General features: G+C 34.3%; 2 protein-coding genes across 5 annotated transcripts in view; one reads left to right on the forward strand and one right to left on the reverse strand.

The window, feature by feature from the left end:
* The window catches only part of dhx16 (DEAH (Asp-Glu-Ala-His) box polypeptide 16), a 33,918-nt gene that overhangs the window by 9,825 nt on the left and 32 nt on the right, over window positions 1-24,061 (reverse strand). The window contains exons 1-16 of one of the 4 annotated variants that reach the window (XM_073922793.1): window positions 21,873-24,061; window positions 21,060-21,377; window positions 20,740-20,978; window positions 18,627-18,804; window positions 18,470-18,526; window positions 18,051-18,305; window positions 15,176-15,415; window positions 14,064-14,252; window positions 12,307-12,417; window positions 12,056-12,171; window positions 11,733-11,943; window positions 9,103-9,201; window positions 7,111-7,263; window positions 3,918-4,058; window positions 3,024-3,186; window positions 754-872 (exon numbers count right to left, since the gene is read on the reverse strand). The exon at window positions 21,873-24,061 is cut by the window's right edge and continues 10 nt beyond it. In XM_073922793.1, coding sequence (XP_073778894.1) covers window positions 754-872; window positions 3,024-3,186; window positions 3,918-4,058; window positions 7,111-7,263; window positions 9,103-9,201; window positions 11,733-11,943; window positions 12,056-12,171; window positions 12,307-12,417; window positions 14,064-14,252; window positions 15,176-15,415; window positions 18,051-18,305; window positions 18,470-18,526; window positions 18,627-18,804; window positions 20,740-20,978; window positions 21,060-21,257 — 2,469 coding nt within the window. In that variant the 5' untranslated portion in view covers window positions 21,258-21,377; window positions 21,873-24,061. 4 annotated transcript variants of the gene reach the window in all.
* Window positions 15,836-24,061, forward strand: part of LOC137487223 (lysosomal thioesterase PPT2) — a 12,895-nt gene continuing 4,669 nt past the window's right edge. Inside the window, exon 1 of the mRNA XM_068213776.2 lies at window positions 15,836-16,097. The gene's annotated coding sequence lies outside the window, so the exon portion shown is untranslated. The remainder of the gene's footprint in view (window positions 16,098-24,061) is intronic.

Here is a 24,061-nt window from a genome sequence, read left to right on the forward strand (position 1 = left end):
CTGAAAGAGTGTTGTTTAAATGGAAGTTCATACCGCATGCTGAATGGTAGAAAAAAAGCCTTCGCATTTCACAATGCAGGTGTCTGTGGTCTGCACTGACTGGGTAGGTGCAGACCACAGAGAGGGGTAGAGAGTCAAACAGCCATGTGGGTGTGTTTGTGGACTATCCTGTTGCAAAACGCGACAAAAAGTCCTACATGACGGTAATAGTTCGATTAAGGTGTTTACATGCCTGTACTGCACTTCAATAATGCGACTAAAATCAGCATACTCCACACGTCTAAATTTGATTTCTCTTTAGTTCAATTATGACCTTAAGATAATTAAATTAATAAAAATCTCTGTTTACATGGTAGACTCTTAGAGTATTGTCTTAAACGCAATAAAATCGAATTATGGATGTTCATGTAAACGTAGTCACTGTGAACAGGGCTTAAGACGAGCTAGTTAGTTCTACAACTCAATCCTATAAGGAAGGGACAGCTCTTGAAAATAATTCCAGTTCTTGAAAAGAATTGATGTCCCAATCAATAATCTGTTTCTATTTAATATGCTGTGTTGAACAGTTCATTGTAATGGCTTGACCTGATTGACACCCACCCGTCTATGTCTTTTTTTATAGTAAACACAATTCTGAGTGAACCAAGTTCATAAGGTTTTAGAAAACCACATGTTTTTTGAAACCACAATCTAATACAGAATAATTATATGGCTATAAAAGCGTTTTAATGTGTGTGTTTTTTTTAATCGCACCTTAGTGAGTTCGCCGAGGTGATTGAGGGCGCCTAAAGCATAGAGCTGCTCCAAAGCCAACACCAGAGTTTCATGAGGAGGAGGATCCATGAAGTCAAAATGAATCAGGTCATTTATGCCTGCAGCAGAGATGAAGGAAAAAAACACATTAGATCTTATGTACACAATGTGTGTTTGATTTCAGAAAAAGAACGAGGGTCAGATCTTTTTACACATGCGTGAACAATTCAATTACTAAAACTGACACGATCCATCAAGATAAAAATAACTACAAAGGCATGTAACATTAATACTTTAGTACAATGACACCACCAAGTATTTGGACACGTAAGCATGTGTGTATGTCATTCAGAGCTAACTTTCTAGGTCATTAAAACCAGCTAGTCTGGGGTGATTATATTAGATGTACTTTTAGCATTCAGACGTTGTCATCATTATACTGTATCCTTGATGGGTGACAGTATAAATCTTTAGCAGGGATGTATTTATATTATTAAAAGTGACAGTAAATTCATTATAATTTTTAAGTATTACATTTTGTAGAAAAAAGAAAGGAGTTCACAAAAATATGAAGAGTTCAGATGCAAAATCCTATGTCTAGATTAAGTCATTTCATCACTTTCAATGTGAAATAACTGAACACAAACGTAAGGGGCTAAGAAAAATGCTCACTGTAATTGGAGATTTGCATGTAAACCATTTAAATATAGATGCACATACATTTTAAAAACTGATCTGGGTTTCTGCAAGTTTCATCAAATCAAAACAAGAAAAACATTTTCATCAAAACAAGAAAACTGCAGTTGTTTTGACACATTATGTTAAAAAAAAACTTAGTTTAACATTGTTAAAAGTATTTTTTTTATGAAGAAAACTACTCAAATAATTAAAAATATATCGTTGTTTGCTTTTGGTCTAAATGACTCCTATTCAACTTAATGGGTTTCTGTTTTAATACCTTAAGTTTCATGCCTATTTCTAAATATTATGTCTACTCACACTTACTCCAGTGAATAGTTTTTATGTAAGTGGAAGTCTATGTAAGGGGCTATATTGCTGTTATTATCATGAGGAATTGTGTATTTTTTTTTTAATAAAATTTTTTTTTTTTAAAATAAAAAAAATTAAATTAAATTAAATTAACTTTTTTTTTAAAAAAGTTTTAATAAAAAGTTTAAGACTTTAAGGTCTAAAATTAGTTTTTTGAAAAGTAAGACTTTAAGACTCCACGGATACCCTGTTGATACTAAGTAATATGTCATAACCACTAAATCCTAATATTCAAATGAATTGTAAAAATTCATGCGACACTGATGACTAATGAGGTCAAATATGTAGTCTATCAAAAGAATATATTATTAATGACAATATATTAAATTAGAAAACCATTACTTTGTGAAAATATTTCATACATTTACAATTTATATTGTTTTTTGATCAATTAAATACAGTAAATAAACAACATAAGTAACTTTTTTTTAAGTCTATGAAGTCAGTCCACACATATTTTACCAGGTGCATCACATCAGCTAAAAATGATCCTCTAACAATTCTCAGCCAAAAGTCACATGATAAAATATGACTTCTTTTTGTCAGACTGAAATCTCAAACTTTTCTTGCATAAAATAGTTTTACAACTTTACTACACAACTGTCCTAATTTTTACATACTTGTTAAAAAAAACTGTCTTTAAAACAGGATTCCCACATTTTTCCGAACAGACTTTCAGGGACTTTTTAAAGCGTCATTCATTTTGAATAAAGCACCCTTGTAATTCACACCCCTGAATATGTAGCGTCATGAAAGTCCTTACTGTACTTAACATTTTATTTGCATATAAATTTGCATAAAAAACGTCAGAGTAAAGTTTAAAAAAGTCCTTTTTAAAGAACTTTAAAGAAATTTGTTGAATTCAATACAAGTGATACTGAAATGCGGTTTCTGAAATATTGATGAAATGTGGTTGTTTGTCAGCGTTATTAATAGAGATTCGATTTTAAATTGATCACAGTTGTTAAAGTAAAACCACAAACAAATTTAATTTCATATTTATTTCAAGCACTTTCAAGGATCTATGTTTGATCTTAAGTGCCTTCTATGCCTTGAATCCATATGTTTTAAATTCAGGTACTTTTAAGTATTAAATGTTTTGTATTAAATGAAATGGTATTCATGCATATCTAAATACTGCTTATGTGTCTTAATATTTCAGGTATGTTTTACTCCTATTCACACACATGAAAAAAAAAAACTAATTCATTCGTTCTTACCAAGACTTTTGAGCAGCAGAACCACATTGCCCAGGTTTGTTCTCTGGATCTCAGGAACAGTGGTCTCCTCCATCTCATGTTTAAACGCCCAGGCAGTGTACAGCCGAAAACATTTCCCAGCAGCCACTCTGCCTGCACGGCCAGCTCTCTGATTGGCTGAGGCCTGCATCATAATAAAACACATCACTCACTATTAATTCACATTTAAAGCAACATATATTTATTCATGTTTTAATGGCTTATCAGCAAAGCATTGGCTTTATTCACAGCAAAACCTATGATAAATGTACAATATATAACATGCAATCAGGGTGAATTGAATAAACTAAGTTGGCTGTAGTGTATGTGTGTGAATAAGTGTGTATGGATGGGTTGCAGCTGGAAAGTCATCTGCTGTGTAAAACATATACTAGATAAGTTGACAGTTTATACTGCTGTGGTGACCCCTGATGAATAAAGGGGCTAAGCCATAGGAAAATTAATGAATGAATGAAATGCAATCATATCGATTTTCCTAATAAACATTTATTGCACAAAAAAAAACATACAACAACACTAAAACAAGTTATGTGTAATCTTTTGGTTTAATTAATAATAAATATTCTAAAATTACTCCAGAAGACACCTTTTTAAACATTACCCTTAAAATATTCATATAAAACAACATATTAAACACAAAAGTTCACCATAGCATAAAGATTTAAAATAGTGACGCAAACTTATGTCAATATTTCCTGTACACATGGATCAAGATTAGAGCTATTTTACATAAATAAAAAGTGAACATGTCTGATTAAAAATATACAACCAGAAAAAGTGTCTGGATATATATCTTTATATGATATATTTAGGTAATTAAAAGATAATTGTGTCTGGATAATTCCATTTTCTTACCCGTGAACAAGGAGTGACAATGAGAGACTCCATTCCTGTTTTTGCATTGTAGCTCTTTTGCTTGCAAAATCCCGGATCGATCACATAGATGATGCCGTCGATGGTGAGAGATGTCTCTGCGATATTTGTGGCCACTACAACCTGGAGTACAAAAAATAAACACATTATTAAAATAAATACATTATTAAAAACACACACCAAAACAGGAATGTTTTTGTGTAAAATACTGAAAGTCAAATCATTAGTAAGTAATCCCTTTTGATCCCAGCTTGTGTATATTGCATATTTGTTTATTAAACTTTTTATGTGACTAAACATAAAATATTGCTGTTCGTTTTTCATGTTTACTGGAAACTTTTTTTTTTTGTTTTGTCAAATAAGTTTTATTGAAGAAGACAAGAATTCTGTTTATACATAAAATAAGAAAATACATTTAAAAAGGAAAAACAACATGAAAATTATTTTTAAAAATAAAAAACTCCACCCACATAACAAGCAAACTTGTAACAAAGATCTGTTTGAACAACAAAGTATGATGAAAAAGCATATTAAAACATTACAGAAATGATGCATTATGATGAGAGGTTTTTTTTCAAGGTAACAGTTAAAAGCATTCAAAATTTTGTCAAATTGTTCAAGTTTAGTTTTCAAATACCATCTAATTTGCTCCAAATGTAACAGAGGCAATTTCTCCAAGCCACAGTTTACATTTAGGGCAGGGCTCGAAATTGTGACTATTTTGGTCGCATATGCACACGAAAATAATCTATGCGACCTCATAATATATTTGGGAGCATTTGTGCGACTGCATATAATGGGTGTAGTGCGACCAGTCTAGATTTTTTCTAAAAACATGCTGAATCGCTCTTCCCTACCGCTATATTAGTTCATATTAGCTATCAATCACTCAAGGCTTTCCGCTGTTAAATGACAGGGAGGGAGCTTTAATAACCACAGGAAATGCAAATGGCTGAAGAGTGAAAAGCACCCAAGTTTACAAACCCCACCTAAAGTTGAGGCGCAGATGAGAGCGGTATTGACATGTGGTGAATGTTGATCTGCCAGCCGAGATCAATCGAGTGTTTTCGGAGAAGGTCCCTGAATCTTGATGCGTTGCATTCACTGCGTGTTCAGCGAAAATGTCCGCTGTAATGTAATGTAAAACCTAACATTGTATATACATCATCGCCAAAGAAGCTCGCCTTTACTAAGTTTACACTGAATCTGCGGCTCATAACAAAGAGCGGTATTGCGCTGCTGGTCATCGCGAGAATCCTGCTCTGCCTGCTTATATATTGGTCTGACTGACACGCCTGCTTTCCACAAACACAGAAAAATGAAGATCAGCTCAGACTGAACATTCAAATTGACACAAACTGAAAACAAAACTTTTAAAGAGTGAAGTGAGACTTTTCTTACTTTCTTTTGTCCGTTCTTTATTGAGATGTATATTATATTTCTATTTAGTTACTGATGACTGTTTTGCAGCTTTCAGCATTGAATTGAATGATTTATTAAAATCTTTTGTTTGTTTTGTAGCTGAAATGTTATTTATTAAATTGACATGCATATAAAAACAATAGTTCAAAATAAATAATTCTTACTGCAATGCTTCATTTATTTTTCATAAAGTAACAGACTTTTTATAGCAGATAACTCACATTTAAGCACATTCAAGGCAGCATGATGATGAGAAATGTAATTCATTGTTTCTATTATTTTCATTTTCATCATCATTAATATCTATAATGATTAGACATACATTTTGGAATTATTGCACACAAATATCAATGTCATCTCAGCATTAGTTAGATAGTTGTTTCTGGTTTTTGTTAGTCCTAATTGATTTTTGGTGGGTTCTTCTAAAAAAAATTTCTGGTGCTCCTAAATTTTTTTGGTGCTCCTAAATATTGGAAGTTGGGAGCACTGGCTACAGAGTAAAAAAGTTAGCCTTGTAGGGGATTCCTTTTTTATGTTTACTGGAAGCTAAACGTGTAATTTCGTGTTCTTGGAAAAAAAGACAGTCCTGGTGTATCAAGAATGTCTGAACTACCAAGTAAACGGGTCAAAAACCTATTGATATTCACAAATGTTAATAATAATAAAAAAGACGAGCAATTTGAAATTCTGCATTTTCTTAAACCATACTGAAAATTAACCAAACGGTGGCTTAAACACCCAAAAATATACTGAACAGTGAATTTTATGCCCAAATTAAATATTTTACCTACACCCTGACTCCACACTGAGCTGTAGAATAAGACATAAGCTTGTAATTCAATTCAATTTAATTCATCTTGATTTGTATAGCGCTTTAACAGTGTAGATTGTGTCAAAGCAGCTGAACATAGAAGTTCTAGTAAATTGAAACGGTGTCAGTCCAGTTATCAGAATTGAAGTTCAGTTTAGTTTAGTTTAGTGTGGTTTAATTATCACTACTGAAAGTTCAAACACTGAAGAGCAAATCCATCGATGCACAGCTCCACTAGTCCCAAACCAAGGGATAAAAAAGCCAGTAAAAGCAGATCTTTTGTTATTTAAGTGCAATTAATTAGATTATTCAGCACATCATATAATGAATTAGATGACATTTTTAAAATCACAGGTTTATCTTTGACACATTTTACCATCAATTTGATTCAGAAGAAACTCTGAAGGTCTAAACTCTAAAGGGTAAACCCTTTAAAAGATCATTAAGTGCAACAATAGTTTGTCCCAAAATAATCCTGTCAGGTCACTTTAGAACAGTTGTATCATATTAAAAGACTCTTTTTGAGAATCAAATAGCAAAAATACAAATAAATTGTCCTTTTAAAGCTTTCAACTTTGCTAGATTGCAGTTATCTCTAAAATAGCTAGTTTTTCTTGTAGTTTTTTGGTGTATAGCATTTAAAAATCACATTTATTTCAGTAAAATTACCGCAATTCTTTTATATATTTTATTAAATACAGTCAGTTTATAAACTGACGTGAAAATTCCACTGAACATTATTTTTTATCCATATTTTGACATTTGGTTTTCAACGCACATTACTTAAATACTTAATAATACTTAATGTGCTTATTAAATTACTTACACCGTTATACTGGTAACTAAACACCTTTAAAAAGACCCATATTTTGACTCAAATATGTGCAGACTTGTACATACATGCTACCCCCTGCTGGCAGGCTAAGGTTATGCGGGTCTTACTTTGCGTGCTCCAGGCGGAGTGGGGTTGAAGATCTTGGCTTGCATGTCTGAGGGCAGGTTGGCATAGATGGGCAGAACAAGAAGCTCAGATATCTTTGAACCCAGTCGTCTACATCTCTCCTGTAGAAGTTCACAGCATGCCTCGATCTCCTCCTGCAAAGCCAAGACAAAATAATTGTCACTATTATCCATTTAAATATCATATAGTCTAATATTGATGATCCACTTTTTATTTGCTCATTTATTTACTTTTTAATCCAGAAAAGAATATTTAAAAATAAAAATAAAATAATAAAATAAAAAATTTAAATTATATTTCCTATAAGTGCTTTGGTAATTCACAGTAGAAAAAGTAAGTTAATTTAGTTACATTATAAATTCCAGTGTTAAATAAATTAGCTTTTACGTAATTATGTTAGATATAATATAACTGTATTTCATTCTCTAATAAGTAAAAAAAAAATGTCAATATGTAACGGTTGCATACAAATACACAACTAATTATTATTATAACATAAATCTATGTGTAACAATAAACTTTAAACATAACATTAGAAAATAAATATGGTTCATTAGCAACTTTAAAGAAAATTTACAGGCGCCAATAACTCACCAGCAACTCTTATTACCATGTCCACAGAAAAGGATTTGCAAAGAAACTTGGTTTGTAATAAAGTAAAGAGAGTAATTGTATAATGTTATGTTTAAAGTTTATTGTTACGCAGCGGATGCCCTTTCAGCCACAACCCATCTCTGGGAAACATGCGCAGACACACTCATTCACACACATACACTATGGACAATTTAGCCTATTCAATTGCCCTGTACTGCATGTCTTTGGACTGCGGGGGAGCACCCGAAGGAAACCCACACAAACGCAGGGAGAACATGCAAACTCCACACAGAAATGCCAGCTAACCCAGCAGAGGCTCGAACCAGCGACCTTCTTGCTGTGAGGCGACAGCACTACCTACTGCGCCACTGCATCGCCGTGGTTTAACTATATTTTTATGTATTGATACACTATTATACACCGTTTATACACAGTTGCTTTATTGACATGACTTTTGTACTGTGTTGCCAAAGCATTTTAGATATGTATAAAGCATGTAACATATTTACATCATCACATTAATAAAATATACAGTAAATAATAAATAAATGACAGAAAAAAAGAAATAAAAAGAATGCTAAAACTATAATAATTACAAGAATAATGTCATTTTGTCCTTTCCAAGTATATAGTAAAGTTTTTGTGAGTTGTTTGTTAAAAAATTAAGTATTTAAAGTTTCTCTCGCTCTGTGCACGTGGTCAGTTGTAAACCAAAAGAAAATAGGCTTAAATAAAAAGGTAACGCAAAACATATACGATTAACAACAACTAGCAAAAGCAAAAATCCCAGACATTTTAGGATATTTAGGCTGGATGCATTTTTTTAAGTGCCTAAAAGGTGCATCTCTGTGGGCCTGCAGAGCATGTGGGATTGTCTGTGGGAGTGTTGACAGGTCTTGCGCACACACAACGAGCAGTACAAAACATGTAGTGCAAGAGAAGATTTTCCACTGGTTAACTGATTGCGAATAATCACCAAATATACTTGGGCAGCCATTATCGGGCAGGCAAAACCACCTTATTTGCATTTAAAGGAACAGGTAATTCATCTACACTTTGCTCTGAGCACAAAAAGTGTATATTCTGCATTGTATAAATAATTAAAAAAAAACCTGATGGCTATTTTGAACTGAAACCACATCAGAGACTTATCTTACATCTTGTAAAAGGGTTAAAAAAAGGAGCCCTTTAAATTTCCAATATACAGTCGCCTGCGTCAAGAGAATGTCAGTGTTGACGTATTGGAAAATCTCTTTAGCACATGTTGTGTATAGGCTCAACACGGCTCTTTTGAATAGTTTAATGCACTAATAAAGATTGCTCATGTCCACCCACGAGGGAAACATGAACTATAAACAGCCTGGGTGTGAAGGACTGACCTGTCCCGTGAGGAAGACCAGTACGTCTCCAGGCGACTGAGTGACGTGGATCTGTAGCACTGACACCACACATGCTTCCAGATAGTCGGCTTCTGGAGCCTGAAATCAAAGATAAATGAAACAAATCAATGCAAAACAGATCAGACATTTTACCAAACTGGATTCTTACACTGCGTCTGAGATAATCTAGTCAATACTTGAAACTTCTTGTTATGAGCAATAACATACAGTCACTATTATAAAAAATCTGCAACTTAATTATTACTACTACTACTGCTTGTTTTATATTTCCTATGGTAAATATATGACTTTACAGTGTGACTATTCATTTAACTACTGAGTAATATTACTTAACTACATGTACTACTTACAAGAATGCTAATTAGGTTTAGTTGCATGTATTTTTGCATAATTGATTGCAATTAGCTTAGTAGGTATGTGAATTGCATAACAAGGACACATTTAAATACAGATTTACAAATATTAAATAATTATAAAGATAATAAAAAGATATAATAATAAATAAAAAGATACTAAAAACTAACAGTAATCACTACAAATGCTAAAACTGAACAGACGCATCAAAACATTATAATTCATTCATAATATTATTGTTTTACATTAAGTTTACATATTATTTAAATATTTAAATGGGCCAAAAGACAACATATCCAAATCTAAAGAGTCTTAATTCATATTTTGAATTAAAAATGACCAGTGTTTTATATACTGTGACAGCATTTCAAACATGTTTGATTTTAAATCTTGAAGACATTTCTGTAGATTACACACTGTAGATTTTACTCAAACACACACAAATAAATATAGAAATATCCGGTTTACCATGCAGTTACAGTGCTATATATAACAACCTAAATGTCTATATTTATGTGAGTACATTTTTTTTCATTAATAATTACATTTTATTAATTGATTAATTTTTCTTTAGCTTAGTCCAGGGGTCTCAAACTCAAATTGGCAGGGGGCAATTTCAATGACTGACAATTCATAGAAGGGCCGTTTTAACATTCAAGCACAAGAAAAAAAAACCTGACATAAATAATGCATCTTGGGACAACGGACATGACGCTGATATTTCAAGCATCATCTGTCACCAGTGATAATGCAAATCAGTATGTTTATCACCTTACACAGTTGCTGAAATATATCTGTGGTTGTTGTGTGTATGGCCGAGCATTAGACACACAGACATTTTTCCATAAAGTATATGCAGTCAAAACTCTATTTTTTAGTTTCTTGCTTTATATATTAAAAGGGGAGTTTAAATTGCTATTAAAATACTACAGATAATAGACATAACAACTATAATTCTGTCCCAACCAGTTGTATTGTCCCAGTAGCGTAAGAACTGTAGAAAGCAGTTTGGGTTACTTAAGTGACTTTACTGGCAATTGTTCTTCTCAATACCTTTTTTTAGTAAAACTACAACAAAGAGGGTGAAGTATGTCCATGTTCACATTTACTTTTACAAGTTTAATTTAACTATCAGTACAATTTTACTAATGTACATAGTTTTTATGCAAATCTTGCTACGCATATGAGGAAAATCTATTAATGAGACCATTTGAATCGATTAATAGTGAAACTATCATATTTCTTACACCACAAGCATAACATGTAAGCCACGATGAAGTGTTTGTACAACAAAATACAGGTGGTAAAAACTGATTATAATCAAATAACCCTTAAATATTTACAGAAATAGAGCTTTAGTAAAAATGGAGTGCTTTTTATTAATTGTTTCACACTTACTATTAATACTTAAATATTCTTTTAATTCTCCAGACCTACTGAACTCCCATGTACGTGTTTGGGCACCTGTAAAGCCCTATTTGTGTTTGTGAGCTGAACTGTACCTCCTTGTTTGTTTTTTGCCATTTGTTTATTATTATTTTTTATTATTATTATTTGATTATATATATATATATATATATATATATATATATATATATATATATATATATATATATATATAAATACACACACACACACACAAAAAAAATTATAATGGAGCATTTACAGGCATATATTTAAACGTTAAAATCAGCCATAGAAATAAAATGCATGTGTGTTATTCTCGACCGCACACTGAGAGAAAATGAAAGTAAAACTACTCTAAATGCGATACTAGGTGTCGGGTCAAAATCACAAGTGGCTAGACGCAACTGCACAACAATTATAGAGGTTCAAAAATATATGTTTTGGCAGGCCAAATCTTGTTATATTTCTGACATCAGTTGCGGGCCAGAAAAAGAAAGAGGGGGCTGGCAGTTTGAGACCCCTGGCTTAGTCCTTTATTTATTAGGAGTGGTCACAGCAGAATGAAAACCCAACTATTCCGGCATATGTTTAAAGAAGCCTACAACAGCAACCCAGTACTGGGAAACACCCATACACACTCATTCACACAAAAACTAATAAACTACAGCCAATTTAGAGGGCACCCAGAGGAAACCCACACCAACACAAGGAGAACATGCAAACTACACACAGAAATGTGTGAAACAGCGACCTTCTTGCTGTGAGGCGACCGTGCCACTCCAATTTTACTTTATTGTGTAAATTACTGAAATATATCCCAAATTTTTCCTACAATCACGATTCATTACCTTTGTGTAATATATGTCCACAGGGAACCTGCGGCCTGGAATCCTAAACACAGGTGCATCATCAAAAAAGCTGGAGAAGCGTTCTGTGTCAAGTGTGGCGCTGGCAACCAGGACCTTCAGGTCAGGGCGGAAACGTGCAATGTCTTTAATCAGACCGAAGAGGATGTCTGTGTGTAACGTTCGCTCATGAGCCTCATCAATGATGATCACACTGAACAAACAAAGCAGCCAATCAGAAGAGAGAAAGCAATAATGATAAGCAGGTTTATATTTACAACGCCATCAAAAATTATTAAACTGACACATGTTTGCAGTGTTTTTACCTGTAGCTGGCGAGGTCAGGCTCTGTAAGAAACTCTCTGAGGAGCATACCGTCAGTCATATACTTAAGAATGGTGCGCTCTGATGTACAGTCCTCAAAACGGATGCTGTAGCCCACCTTTGGAAAATATCACAACATAGCTGTTTAAAAAAAAGGTTACAAATCTGTTGCATACTAACAATTTTCTCAGAAATCTGCAAGCTCATCATTTATCCATCACACATTTAAAAAGAATAAAGAAATAAAAAATACCTCATTTCCTAGTTTGACGCTCATTTCCTGTGCAACTCTGGCTGCTACGGACATGGCTGCCACTCTTCGAGGTTGAGTACAGCCGATCTTCATTCCTCCTTTTGTGTAACCCTGATAGAGAATAGACAATATATTAATGAAATGGAAATTTCAGGTGTTAAACGCCAATACAGAGTAATATAAAAAGCTGAAAACTGAAAAAATCATGTCATGTCAACATTTTACTAGTTACTAACAAAATTTCTTTCTGTTGTTGAACACAAAATAAGATGTTTTAAAGAAAGCTGAAAACTGGTAACTTTTTACTTCCATTGTATTTGTTTTTTCCTACTATGGACGTTACAGGTTTTTAATTTTCTTGAAAGAAAGAAAGAAAGAAAGAAAGAAAGAAAGAAAGAAAGAAAGAAAGAAAGGTTTGGAACCAGTTTAGGGTGAATAAACTGAGTAAATTTAAATTTTTGGGTGAAGTATCCCTTTAAACACCAGTACGCTTATTAGTACTATTAGGTTTCAGTGAGAAATAAGGTTCAGTTAGATGTAATTATGAATAATTTACTGATATTACCACAATAACTTTATGTAACGTGTAACCAGGGCAATGTAAAAGAATGTGTTAAACGTTTAGGCTTAATAGGTCGCATTATTCTTTTTACACTTTCAATTTTAACTTAAAAAAAAAACACAAAGAAAATAATACAATTTCTAAACTCCCTCAAATGTTTCAATTGTAGTTGAGCTGTGACGATTCACAGTTGTGTTTGTTTACAATATAAATGTTGTTTAATTCAATGAAATATGACATTGTCTTTAACTTTTTTTGCATAAAAACAAACAAAAAAGACGTCATGATTTCAGATATTAATTTCCTAGGGCTTAGTGGCCACATACATGGACAGCACATTTGAGCTTTTATGTCTTATGTTTAATACTTTGTTACAGACATACAGAGTCATCCTGCAACTGTTTTGCAGCATATGAAATGTCCCAAACCCTATTTTTAACTGCCCAAAATGGGCAAAAAATGTAAGTTTAATGTTATTTAGTTAATTAAATGTTTTTACTCTCTGATAGTCATAACATGTTTAAAAAATGTATTTGTTAAATATGCATTAAAAACAGTGTTTTATGTAAATTCGGACCACAAGTTTACATATATGGGACATAATTTTTCTCTAAAAGTACATCATATGAAAAGATGATACTTAGATTTTTATTCTAATTAGGTTCCAATAAGCCCAAAAAGCGAAGAGAAATAAAAAAATACACGTAAAAAAAAACACCTGAGGCCTTAAGAGGATAATTTTTACACCTAAAGTTCCTATTGTTTTAAATTAACAAATTACTGTTTGGTTAGAATAACTTTGATTTTCAATCATAACAACAACAACAACAAAAAAGTTATATAAATACGAAATATTTTGAAGGCAAAAAAAAAAAACGCTCTTAATGACTAAAATGTTTTAATTTAAATTTTGAAACATTATCAAACTTTCATAAAAGAAAAAAAATATTTCCATTCTATCTCTGTCCCACACTTGATTAATCCAGTAAAATCCAAAGAAACTGAGAATTTTCAAGTGGCATCTTAAAATATTATTCAATAGCTGTACAATAATATTTGATAGTGGTCTTCAAACAAACCGTGCATGGTTTCTTAATTTGTATCATCTTATCTAAATTTAGAAATGTGATTCAAACAATTCAAAGTCAGGAACCAACAGCATAAAAGGTGTTTGGATATTTGTAATGCAATCTACCTCTTCAAGGAGATACTGAGGGATCTGGGTCGTCTTCCCAGAGCCGGTTTCACCCTCTATGACCAGGATCTGGTGGTCTCCGATGGCTGCTAGCAGGTCTTCTCTGTAGGGAAAGATGGGAAGGCTGCGTCTCACCTCCTGGATGGACTGCTTCTGTTTCTCAGCTTGTGATAACTCAGGTTCACTTTCCTGCTTGTCAGAAACAGAGTGAGATTAGTTTGTTGTTTTTATTCTGTTTGTATTAAATACATAAGGTGCATCCCAAATCGCATACCTATGCACGATTCTACAACATTTTGTAGTATAACTAGTGTAATTAGTGCATTCACACTGAAATATTATTTTTATTCTATAAAAGACTAAGTGCACTTTAAATAGCCGGACGATGCACTTATTTAATCGTTAAAAATAAACCTGGAGCTATTGAGCCCTGACCTTGGATTAATTTATTTATTTTGGATTATGAAAGCAAAATTCTCTCACATAAGTATTATACCACCTCCTGATGGTGAATGTGGTGAATTACACTCATGACAGGTATCTGATAGTTTGTCACTAATAAGTAAGTTCACTAATTTGCCAACTGTCAAACGTCATAGGGGAAACGGTCTGAATTTCTGGTTAGTGAAAAAACGTTAGTGTTCCATGTGAGGTGACACTAAATTCAAATACTATGCTGTTGAGTAAGGTGGCTAGTATTAGTATTAGTTAGTACTGTTGCCTCATAGTAAGAAGGTCGCTGGTTCCCGTCCCGGCTGGGCCAGTTGGCATTTCTGTGTGCAGTTTGCATGTTCTCCCTGTGTTTGTGTGGGTTTTAAAGACATGCAGTAAAGGTGAATTGGATGAACAGAAATAAACCGCCGTATATGAGTGTGAATGAGTGTGTATGAGTGTTTCCCAGTACTGGGTTGTTGCTGGAAGGGCATCCGCTGCATGAAACATATGCTGAAATATTGGTGGTTCATTCCCCTGATAAATAAGGGACTAAGCTGAAGGAAAACTAACGAATGAATGCTGTTGAGTGAGTAAGTGCATAAGTACACTGTGTATAAGTGCATAGTGTGCCATTTGGGATGCAGTGGTACAGAAAAACAACCATAAATAATGTCAACCTTCTCTGACAGCGTTCCCTTCATGGTAATTGCGGTGCTGACGAAGGTGATCATCTCCTCTTCCTCTAAAATGAGCTGGTATCTCTCCTGCTCCTCCTTGATCCGCCGTTCGCGCTCTTGTCTGGCCCCAAACTGCAGTGTGGCAGTGGCCACTCGTGCCTCCTCCCATCGGCCCTGCTCTCCACCGCCCTCTCTGGGAGTCTCCTCAAACTCCAGATCCATGTCTTTTTGAGGAATCGACTGCAATGTTTGGACAAAGATGAAAACAGTCAAGTTTAATTATGCTATTTACTTATCATTTTAACAACAGAAATGACATTGTAAATACTAAAAAAATAGATATTTAAAATTCCTGAATATGTCAGCAAACCAATTATGTTTCAGATTTTAAGATAATAACCACCTGGATGTACTTTATTCTTTACATATTAATGACCTAAAATGGTAGATTAAGGGTGCTTTCACATCTGTAGTTCGCTTCATTTGGTCCGGACCAAGGGTAATAAATGATACATTGTTGCATCTCCTGCCGTCTTTGGGTCGTTTTCACAACATACTGCTGGCTTTGGTCCGAACCAGTTGAAACGAACCAAAATGCAGTCATCTGACAAAATCCATATCTCTCATTGGCCAGATGTTGTTGAACATATTTCCTAAACTGCTTATTGATTGGTCAGAATTCACGTGCGGGAAAATGCCATGGAACTCCCGCAGGTAAACAAAACCTTTTACTCTGGAGGGACGACTGCGCTGGCTGATTGTATCCCTGCTTTAGACAAACTATACATTACGAAAATGAAGCGCGGCCGCGGCTGGAAAGCAGCGTTTAATGCATCGCTCGCCACTTCAGGAGGAGACGTGAATTAATTTAGCTAAACTGCGATATGGCCATCTTGCGGAAATATTACCAACGATCCATCAGGTAATGTTTTCCCCTCTCTCTCTCTCTCTCTCTTTCTGTTGGTAAAGCGCTGTCAACAAACATTTTCCTCCATATCCCATAATGCACAGCGCATCGGCCTACGGCAGCTGAATTAGTCCAAATCTCGCAGTACTTTTTGCGGTTCATATGCGGTTCATATGAACGCGTACCGAGACCACCTCTTCAAGCAGGTCTCGGTACGCTTATTTGGTCTGCTTTTGGTGCACACTCAAGTACGATTGCTGCATTCTCAACTGCCCAAACGAACCACACCAAAAGAGGAAACGAACTCTAGTGCGATTCAATCAAACTAAATAAGGCAGGTGTGAAAGCACCCTAAAGCCCCGGTCAGATCACAAAAATTTGTCACAATTTTGTCACAATTTCCCCGACGTAAGATGTTGTGGGGATTTGTAAATGACAAATGGGCATTCTTCTTGACACAAGATTCTTCTTGTGTAATGTGTCATAGCTCATGACAATTGATATCATTATAGAAAGTCTAGCATTTTTAATTTTTTCCTCATTCTTCACGACGAGTTCCGTCATGTGGGTGGCACTATGCAATTTACTTATGGGTGGGTGACGGGTGAATAAGATCAATCATTGGTTATGCAAACTTTAACTACCTTTTTTAAAATTCTCTCATCCTTCCAACAGAGTTTGTTCTTCCGAGGTAATCTAGGAACATGTTCAGTGCTGCGAATACATTGCAAAAGCATGTCCTGCTTGTTTAAATTTGTCATTAATAATGAAAACAGTTTATTATAGGCTTCTCTAAAAACTGTGAATGTTTCACTTTTATTTTATTTAGGCTAGATTATTATTTTATTTAAGTAACCAACAGAATCTCACGGCAATTCGTGTTTTGGCATTTTGAATTGTTTATTAAGAAACCCATGGCAGGAAAATATACACTTACATTTCAAAAAAAATATCTTAATATTAAAACAGGAATCATGAGTTTGATCCTATCCATGCCATAGTGAATGCCCTTAAATAACGTAATTATTAGTTTTCTGCAAGCATCAGTGTTTACTTAGATTGAAATAATATAAAAAAATTGAAATTGAGATAAGAAATATTGTTATAGCAACACTTTGGGACTGCTTTGGGAAATAATGCTCGTCGTAGACGTCAAGGGATGACTGATCCAGGGTATATGCAGGAATTCTAAAAGTAATGTCAATACCTTTTTAAGACTTTTTATAGACCTTCTCAGAATATTTTAAGACCTCATCGCCACTTACAAACAAAGCTTGAATGAATGAACTACGTGGTAATTCTCAGCTACAGGCTTCAGCCACTGTTTAAACTTGCCTTTCTCCAAACATGACTACGCAAACGTACTTTTTTCCCCATTTTTCCGTCTGTTCCATTCAGTGGTTTTGCTACATGTGGAGAGCGTCACATCACGCGTTTGTCGCAAATTATGTGACATCACCTGGGCAAAGAAGCTTGGCCGTACACGCCTCGGCCCGTATCAGTGCCGTGGATTGAGCATGCCGTTATTAATATTAGGAGGGAAATAAATATATTTATGGTTTTCAGGGTCAAACACTTTGAACAACGCTTCAACTAAATTTAAGACCTCAAAAAAACGCAATTAAGACTTTTTAATACCTTTTAAGAGCCTTAATTTTCTCATAATTGATTTATGAACCTTCAACACATTTTAGGACCCTGTTGATCGTGAAGGTTGGTGTAGTCTGGCACATGTGTTACCTATGACAAGTCATGATTTTATCAAGAAAAATAAAAAACTAAAATTGCATAATCTGACATAGCGACTTTCGTAATCGACAATAAAAATTGTGTGATCTGACTGGGGCTTAAGTCTAAATTAAAAAAACACTTTATGAAAGTATTTATACAAATGATTTTGTTTGACTAATTATTTGGTGACTGGTGTAAACATCCCATAATTCCCCTGCAAGTAAAATTTTGACCAACCTTATTTCTTTTCTCTTCTGGCATGTAGTATCTGTTCTTTCTCTCCTCTTGTTCTTTCGCTCCCGCTTTCTTGTATTCCTTGGCCATGTCTCTAATGGTCCGCTTGTACTCCAAATCTTTCCTCTCCCGATCAGTGAGGTTTTGAGTGGAGAAGAGGTACTCCTCATCCTTAATTTCAGCCTCCAGGTCTTCCAGCTTCTCCTGCTCTCTTTTGGACAGATACTGCCGACGTGACTGTTTCCTCAACTCTGGAAGCTGAAAACAATTGTGTTCATAGTTATTACAGCTGTCCTACAGATTGTAGAAAATGTTCAGCAATGAACCAAACATGTATACAGGAGAGCTAATAATTCTGATTATAACTGTGCATGATAAAAAAAGAGCACTATTGTGTATAAAAATGCATTCAAGTTTCTCACCATTTTCCTTTGGTCCTCTTCAGCCATTTTGAGCCTTTTCTGAGCTTCCTCATACGCCTGAGATTGAGAAAAGAGACAATCCATAACATTAGCCCTCACTTTCCCAAGAAACAAGTGGATTTTTGTGTTATTGTTGTTGAACATCATATTTTGTTACCTTTTTGTCATTTCTTTCAAGTATGTGTCTCGTCTTGTCTTTATCCTTCTGTTTCACTCGTTCAGCAAAGGCGTCCCTCTCCTCCAGATCCTGAAGTCTCTCTCGCTCTTCCCGCTCCCATTCTTCTTCCTCCTCATCTTCTTTTCCAGCTTTTTTTGCCTCATCCTTGAACGTAATGCTAAAAAAGTATAAAAGAAATCAAACACTGAAACTAAATAAAATTGTGAATAAAATTGTCAATTCCCTATTTGAAACTATGAAATGCTCCATGTTTTAGGCCTTCAAATAATAATAAATTTTTTTTTCAATTTTTATGATTTAGCACTGGGGTCAGAGAGCCACAGGGACCCATATAAAATGCTGGGGGTTTGTATAAATGTGTTAAAAATGAAATAAAAATGCATAATAATATTAAAGGCATTCAAATAAAAAACAAACAAATTAAACTGACTAAAATTAAAAATAAATTAATTAATTAAGTATTATTAATTAATAAAAACAGCCAAAACACAATTCTACAATGATAATTTAAATTTGAATTTAAAATTCAGTTATTCAACTTGGGAGCAACTTATTATTTTATCTCATATATTTGATTTGATTTTATATATTTTTTCAATTAATCAATTGTGTTTACATATAAGAAACAATACAGGCTGCTTTAATGCTGCATTTACACTTCATGTGTTTTCAACTGAAATCTTTTTAAAAATGCTAAAGAAAACATATATATTTTTATGTGCACTGATAATAATTGATTGCATGTGGTTCTCTAAACAAAGAGAACCATGACATATTGGGGTCTAAACTGTTTTAGCATTCATTCTAGGGCTGTGCGATTAATCGAAATTGAATCGCAGTTTGAACTGTTGCAATTAGTTAAATCGCAAGAGGTTGCGATATGAAATATATATTATTTAATTTCCCCCACCCAGAGCAAATGTGTGACTGCTGTCCGTGTCTGACAGTCTTGCCAGCCACTTTTGTTTTGCCCAATAAGAATTGCACAACAAACTATGCGGAACTCTCACAATAAAACAAACCAACAAGCAAATAAACAAACAGACAGAAAAGCGTCTGCTGCTTCAGAAGCATTAAGAGACAAATTAAAATCAAAGAAAATCAGCATGTCGATAATATGGGAATATTTTGGTTTTAAAGTCACAGATACCGAACAAAAACAGGTCATTTGTAAGAGTTGTCACAGAATTGTTGTCACAGCAAGAGGAAATACGATCAGCACCTAAAAAAGCACCACAGACGGCTATATGATGAGTGTCTTGCTAAAAAGTCAACTAAAAGTATTGTCAATGACACTCAATCTAGTAGCGAGCAACAGCAAAGTACAATTTCAGAGTAGTTTGCAACTGTTACACCATATGAAAAAACATCACGAATGCACCAGGAGATAACTAACGCCATAACTTACGACCTCGCTAAAGACACTGTGTCTTTTATTGCAGTGACCAAATAGAGATTTAAAAACCTCATCCAACTGCAGGATAAGAGATATACACTTCCTTCTTACACAAATGTTTGCCAGTTTACAGTACCACAGCTGTACGTTGAATCTGCATTATTTATTTTATTATATTTTTATTATTATTTTGTTTTTAGACAATAAAAGCTACTGAAAGACTTTTATCAGTCATGTTTGCTGAGTGTTCTGTATTAGTGTAATTGTTTTTTTTTTTTGTTACTATCTCCTTATTTTGAGTTGAACTTCTTTACAGAAAGGTAAGGTCACTATATTTGTGCTTCCTACTTGCTCTGGAGAAAAAATGTAGTGTTTAATTTCTGAATTAGAATAAATGTTGGAGTAAGTTGATACCTTTTGAACTGCTTTTTTGAACTAACACACTGCATTTTAGCAGTAAAAAGCTACAATACCAATTATTGAGCTGAAGCTCAAAATAAACAAAAAACTACAAAATCAAACCGCAAAATTAAATCAGGGAGAGAGAAAAAATAAATAAATAAAATAGCATTTATTATATTTCCTTAAATCGCACAACCCTAATGCATTCATTCATTTACTTATTTACTCAAAGTACAAATAAACACAACAAAAGCTGACCCCTGCAGTGTACAAAAAAAGACAGAACATAATCACCTCTTTTTCTTGTCCTCTTCACTGGACGATGGACTTTCGTCTCGTTTCTGTCTGAGATGTTTCCTCTTCTTTCCTTTGTCTCGTTCTTTGCTTTTCTTCTCCTTTCCTCCTTCTCTGGCTGCCTCTCCATCGCTCTCGCTGTCCTCCAGAAGGGTGTAGGTTCTGTTCTTTCTCTCCATCTCCATGACCTGACGTTCGATTGCTCGAGCAGGTTTTTCAACCACATGCTTTTTGGGAGCCTGAAAAGGAAGCTCATTATACTTTCACAGTAAATTCAAGTATTACATTAACATTCTGTGTATTGACCTTAAAAAACATACCTTGTCGTACAACTCATGTGCAAACGCTGTGATTCTTTGATCAATGTCAATAGTTCCAGTGTCCTGAAGCCGAGACACAAAATCCTGAGGTCCAGACGACTTCTGAACCAGTCCGATCATGAACTGGGCCACATATCGGTCACTTAAACCCAGGATGTCATGGAGCTGGTCACTAACCCACTGTTCCAGATTGGCCATTGTGACTACAAAAAAAAACAAAAAAACATGTGTTAGTTTCAATAACAACTAGATTTACTAGATCACAGGGTTAAAGCTAAACTGGCGGAGTTTGACACCTAATTAACACACTTGATCAAACTAATGGGGTGTATGCCGAAGCATGCTAATAGGACTTTTAATTTTCCATTAACCTGGGTTAAGCGCTTCCTGCGAATTGAATGCCAATGCAAAATCCGGTGCGTTTAAGGTCTGTTTTCTTAAAAAAATCAGCGCTCTCCACTAGCTGAGTGATATCTGATTTAAAGTGGGTCTCAGATTGTACAAGAAGCACTGCATTAAATAACATTTCCCCCACCATATCTTTAATATATGAGCATTTATTTTACTCCAGTATATTCAATGGAGCTTCTGCGTTAGCCTGCCGATTCTGACGGGCGCGTGCGAGTAAACAGCTTTTTGTCTCGTTTTATGCTTGAGCAACTAAATAAATGCTAAAGTTTATTTAACTGAATGTATTTTAATGACATTACAACATCGATGGTGTAAAAGGAACCATATAAAATGAGAAAAAGTTCACAATAACAGGTCACCGGAAGTATATCAGCATGGGAACAGCACTAGCTCGGCATATACCCTATTGAGTCCTTTAGGCTTGTTTTAAACATCCAGGTAAGTGTATTACAGTCATATGTAGGGCTGCAAAATATATTGTTTCAGCATCGATAGCTCAATGTGCACATTTGTAATGACAAATCAGGATTCTAGTTGATCAGAAGCTAAAACAGACATTATAATAACTTCAAAGTTTAACCATAAAGTTGCAAGAAATCTATTTTTATTTTCTAATTTTTATGTCCTTTAATGCATGTTAATGTGTACGAATTTCAAGCCAGGTTAAAGCATTCTTGCACAGGAAATAACAACTTAGGTATCTTTCAAGAAAGATTAATACAGTACATTCACAATGAAGAAACAGTGTTATTTATTTTACATTTAGTTATTTAATTGGTGTACCTGAATGCTTGTAGACTCTCAGAAAAACCATAAAGCATGCATTTCATTTATCACTTAGCATTATTACACTTATCATTGCTTGTGATTTGGTTTATTACATTACAGAAGCATCCTATTTAAATTTAAAAGTAGCCTAAAATTATTAATTCTTTCCAAATAGGAATATTCATTAAATGTGTTAACAATACACTCAATATCGCAATATGTATCGCAAAAAAAATTAAATATTGCAATGTCAGTTTGTTTCCAATATTGTGCAGCCACAGTCACATGAACACATGAATAAATCTAAGGATATCAAAATATTACATTTTATGTAATGGCTACTGTTTTCCTTATATGTAACAAAACAGAGGTAGCAGGTAGTGCTGCAACCTCACAGCAAGAAGGTCGCTGGTTCGAGCCTCGGCTGGGTCAGTTGGCATTTCTGTGTGGAGTTTGCATGTTCTCCCTGCGTTCGCTTGGGTTTCCTCCGGGTGCTCTGGTTTTCCCCACAGACCAAAGACATGCAGTACAGGCGAATTGGGTTGGCTAAATTGTCTGTAGTGTATAAGTGTGAATGAGTGTATGGATGTTTCTCAGGGAAGGGTTGCGGCTGGAAGGGCATCCGCTGCGTAAAAAAACATGCTGGATAAGTTGGCGGTTTATTTTGCTGTGGCTACCCCACATTAATAAAGGGACTACGCTGAAGGAAAATTAGAAAAAAATGAATAACAAAACAGTGGTAGAAAGCACTTAGCTACTTGTCGAAATGGTAAATAAACCTAAAAATCTGAATTGGATGGTACATTCACAACAGCAGGGGACTAACTTCAACAACTGAGATAAAGTTGGTTTTATACTCACACATTCAGACTTTAACGCTAATAATATAATTTTAAAAAAGAAACATTTGTAAATACTAAATAGTGAAATCACATACGAGCAACCACTGACTATCAAATTACAACATTGTTCAGTCAGATAAATAGTGTTAATGTTGATTTGAAGTCATTCTTACGTGTGATTTCAGACCTGACAAAGTACCTTGGTAAAGAATATAGGGAGCATATCACAAGTATGCGAATATTTATCCAAATTTACCTCAATCATTTTATGTAATGGCCACTGTTTTGTTTGTATATCTAACAAAAACAGTGGTAGAAAGCACTTAACCACTTGTCGTAATTATAAATAAACCTAGAATCTGAATTGGACAGTACATTTACAACAGCATGCGGACTAACCTTTGAGGTAAAGTTAGTTTCACATTCACACATTCAGACTTTCTCCCTATAATAATATGATTTCATATATTCTTTGCGAATACTAAATAGTGAAATCATATTAGCAGCCAATGACAGAGTACAACATTGTTCACAGTCAGATAATTAGTGTTAATGTTGTTTTAAGTCATTCTCAAAGTAAGTTACCATGGTAAACAATATAAGGAGCACATCACAAGTTATCACTGAACGAATGTGCGTATATAAAACCAACTTTACATCAATACTTGAACGTCGTATTTTAATAAATTAAGCCGTGATTTATTTCATACGAAAATGAGGACTACATGAAATATCCTGAGTAACGTTAGAAGCTATGTTAGCTGCTAAGTTAAAACCAAAAGTGTGACTACTGCAGACAACTAAAGCAGGTCAACACTGCACATTCATTATTTTAATTTATTGACGTGCTTAGAAGATATATATAAAAATACGGACTCGATACAAGCAGTATACTGGTTCACAAACTTAAACATTAACACTGGAAACGCTAAACTTACGTTTAGTTGTCTCTCCACACGCTTTCTCTTACAACAACATGTA

Source organism: Danio rerio, chromosome 15 (genome assembly GCF_049306965.1).
Source record: "Danio rerio strain Tuebingen ecotype United States chromosome 15, GRCz12tu, whole genome shotgun sequence".
NCBI classification, from domain to species: domain Eukaryota; kingdom Metazoa; phylum Chordata; class Actinopteri; order Cypriniformes; family Danionidae; genus Danio; species Danio rerio.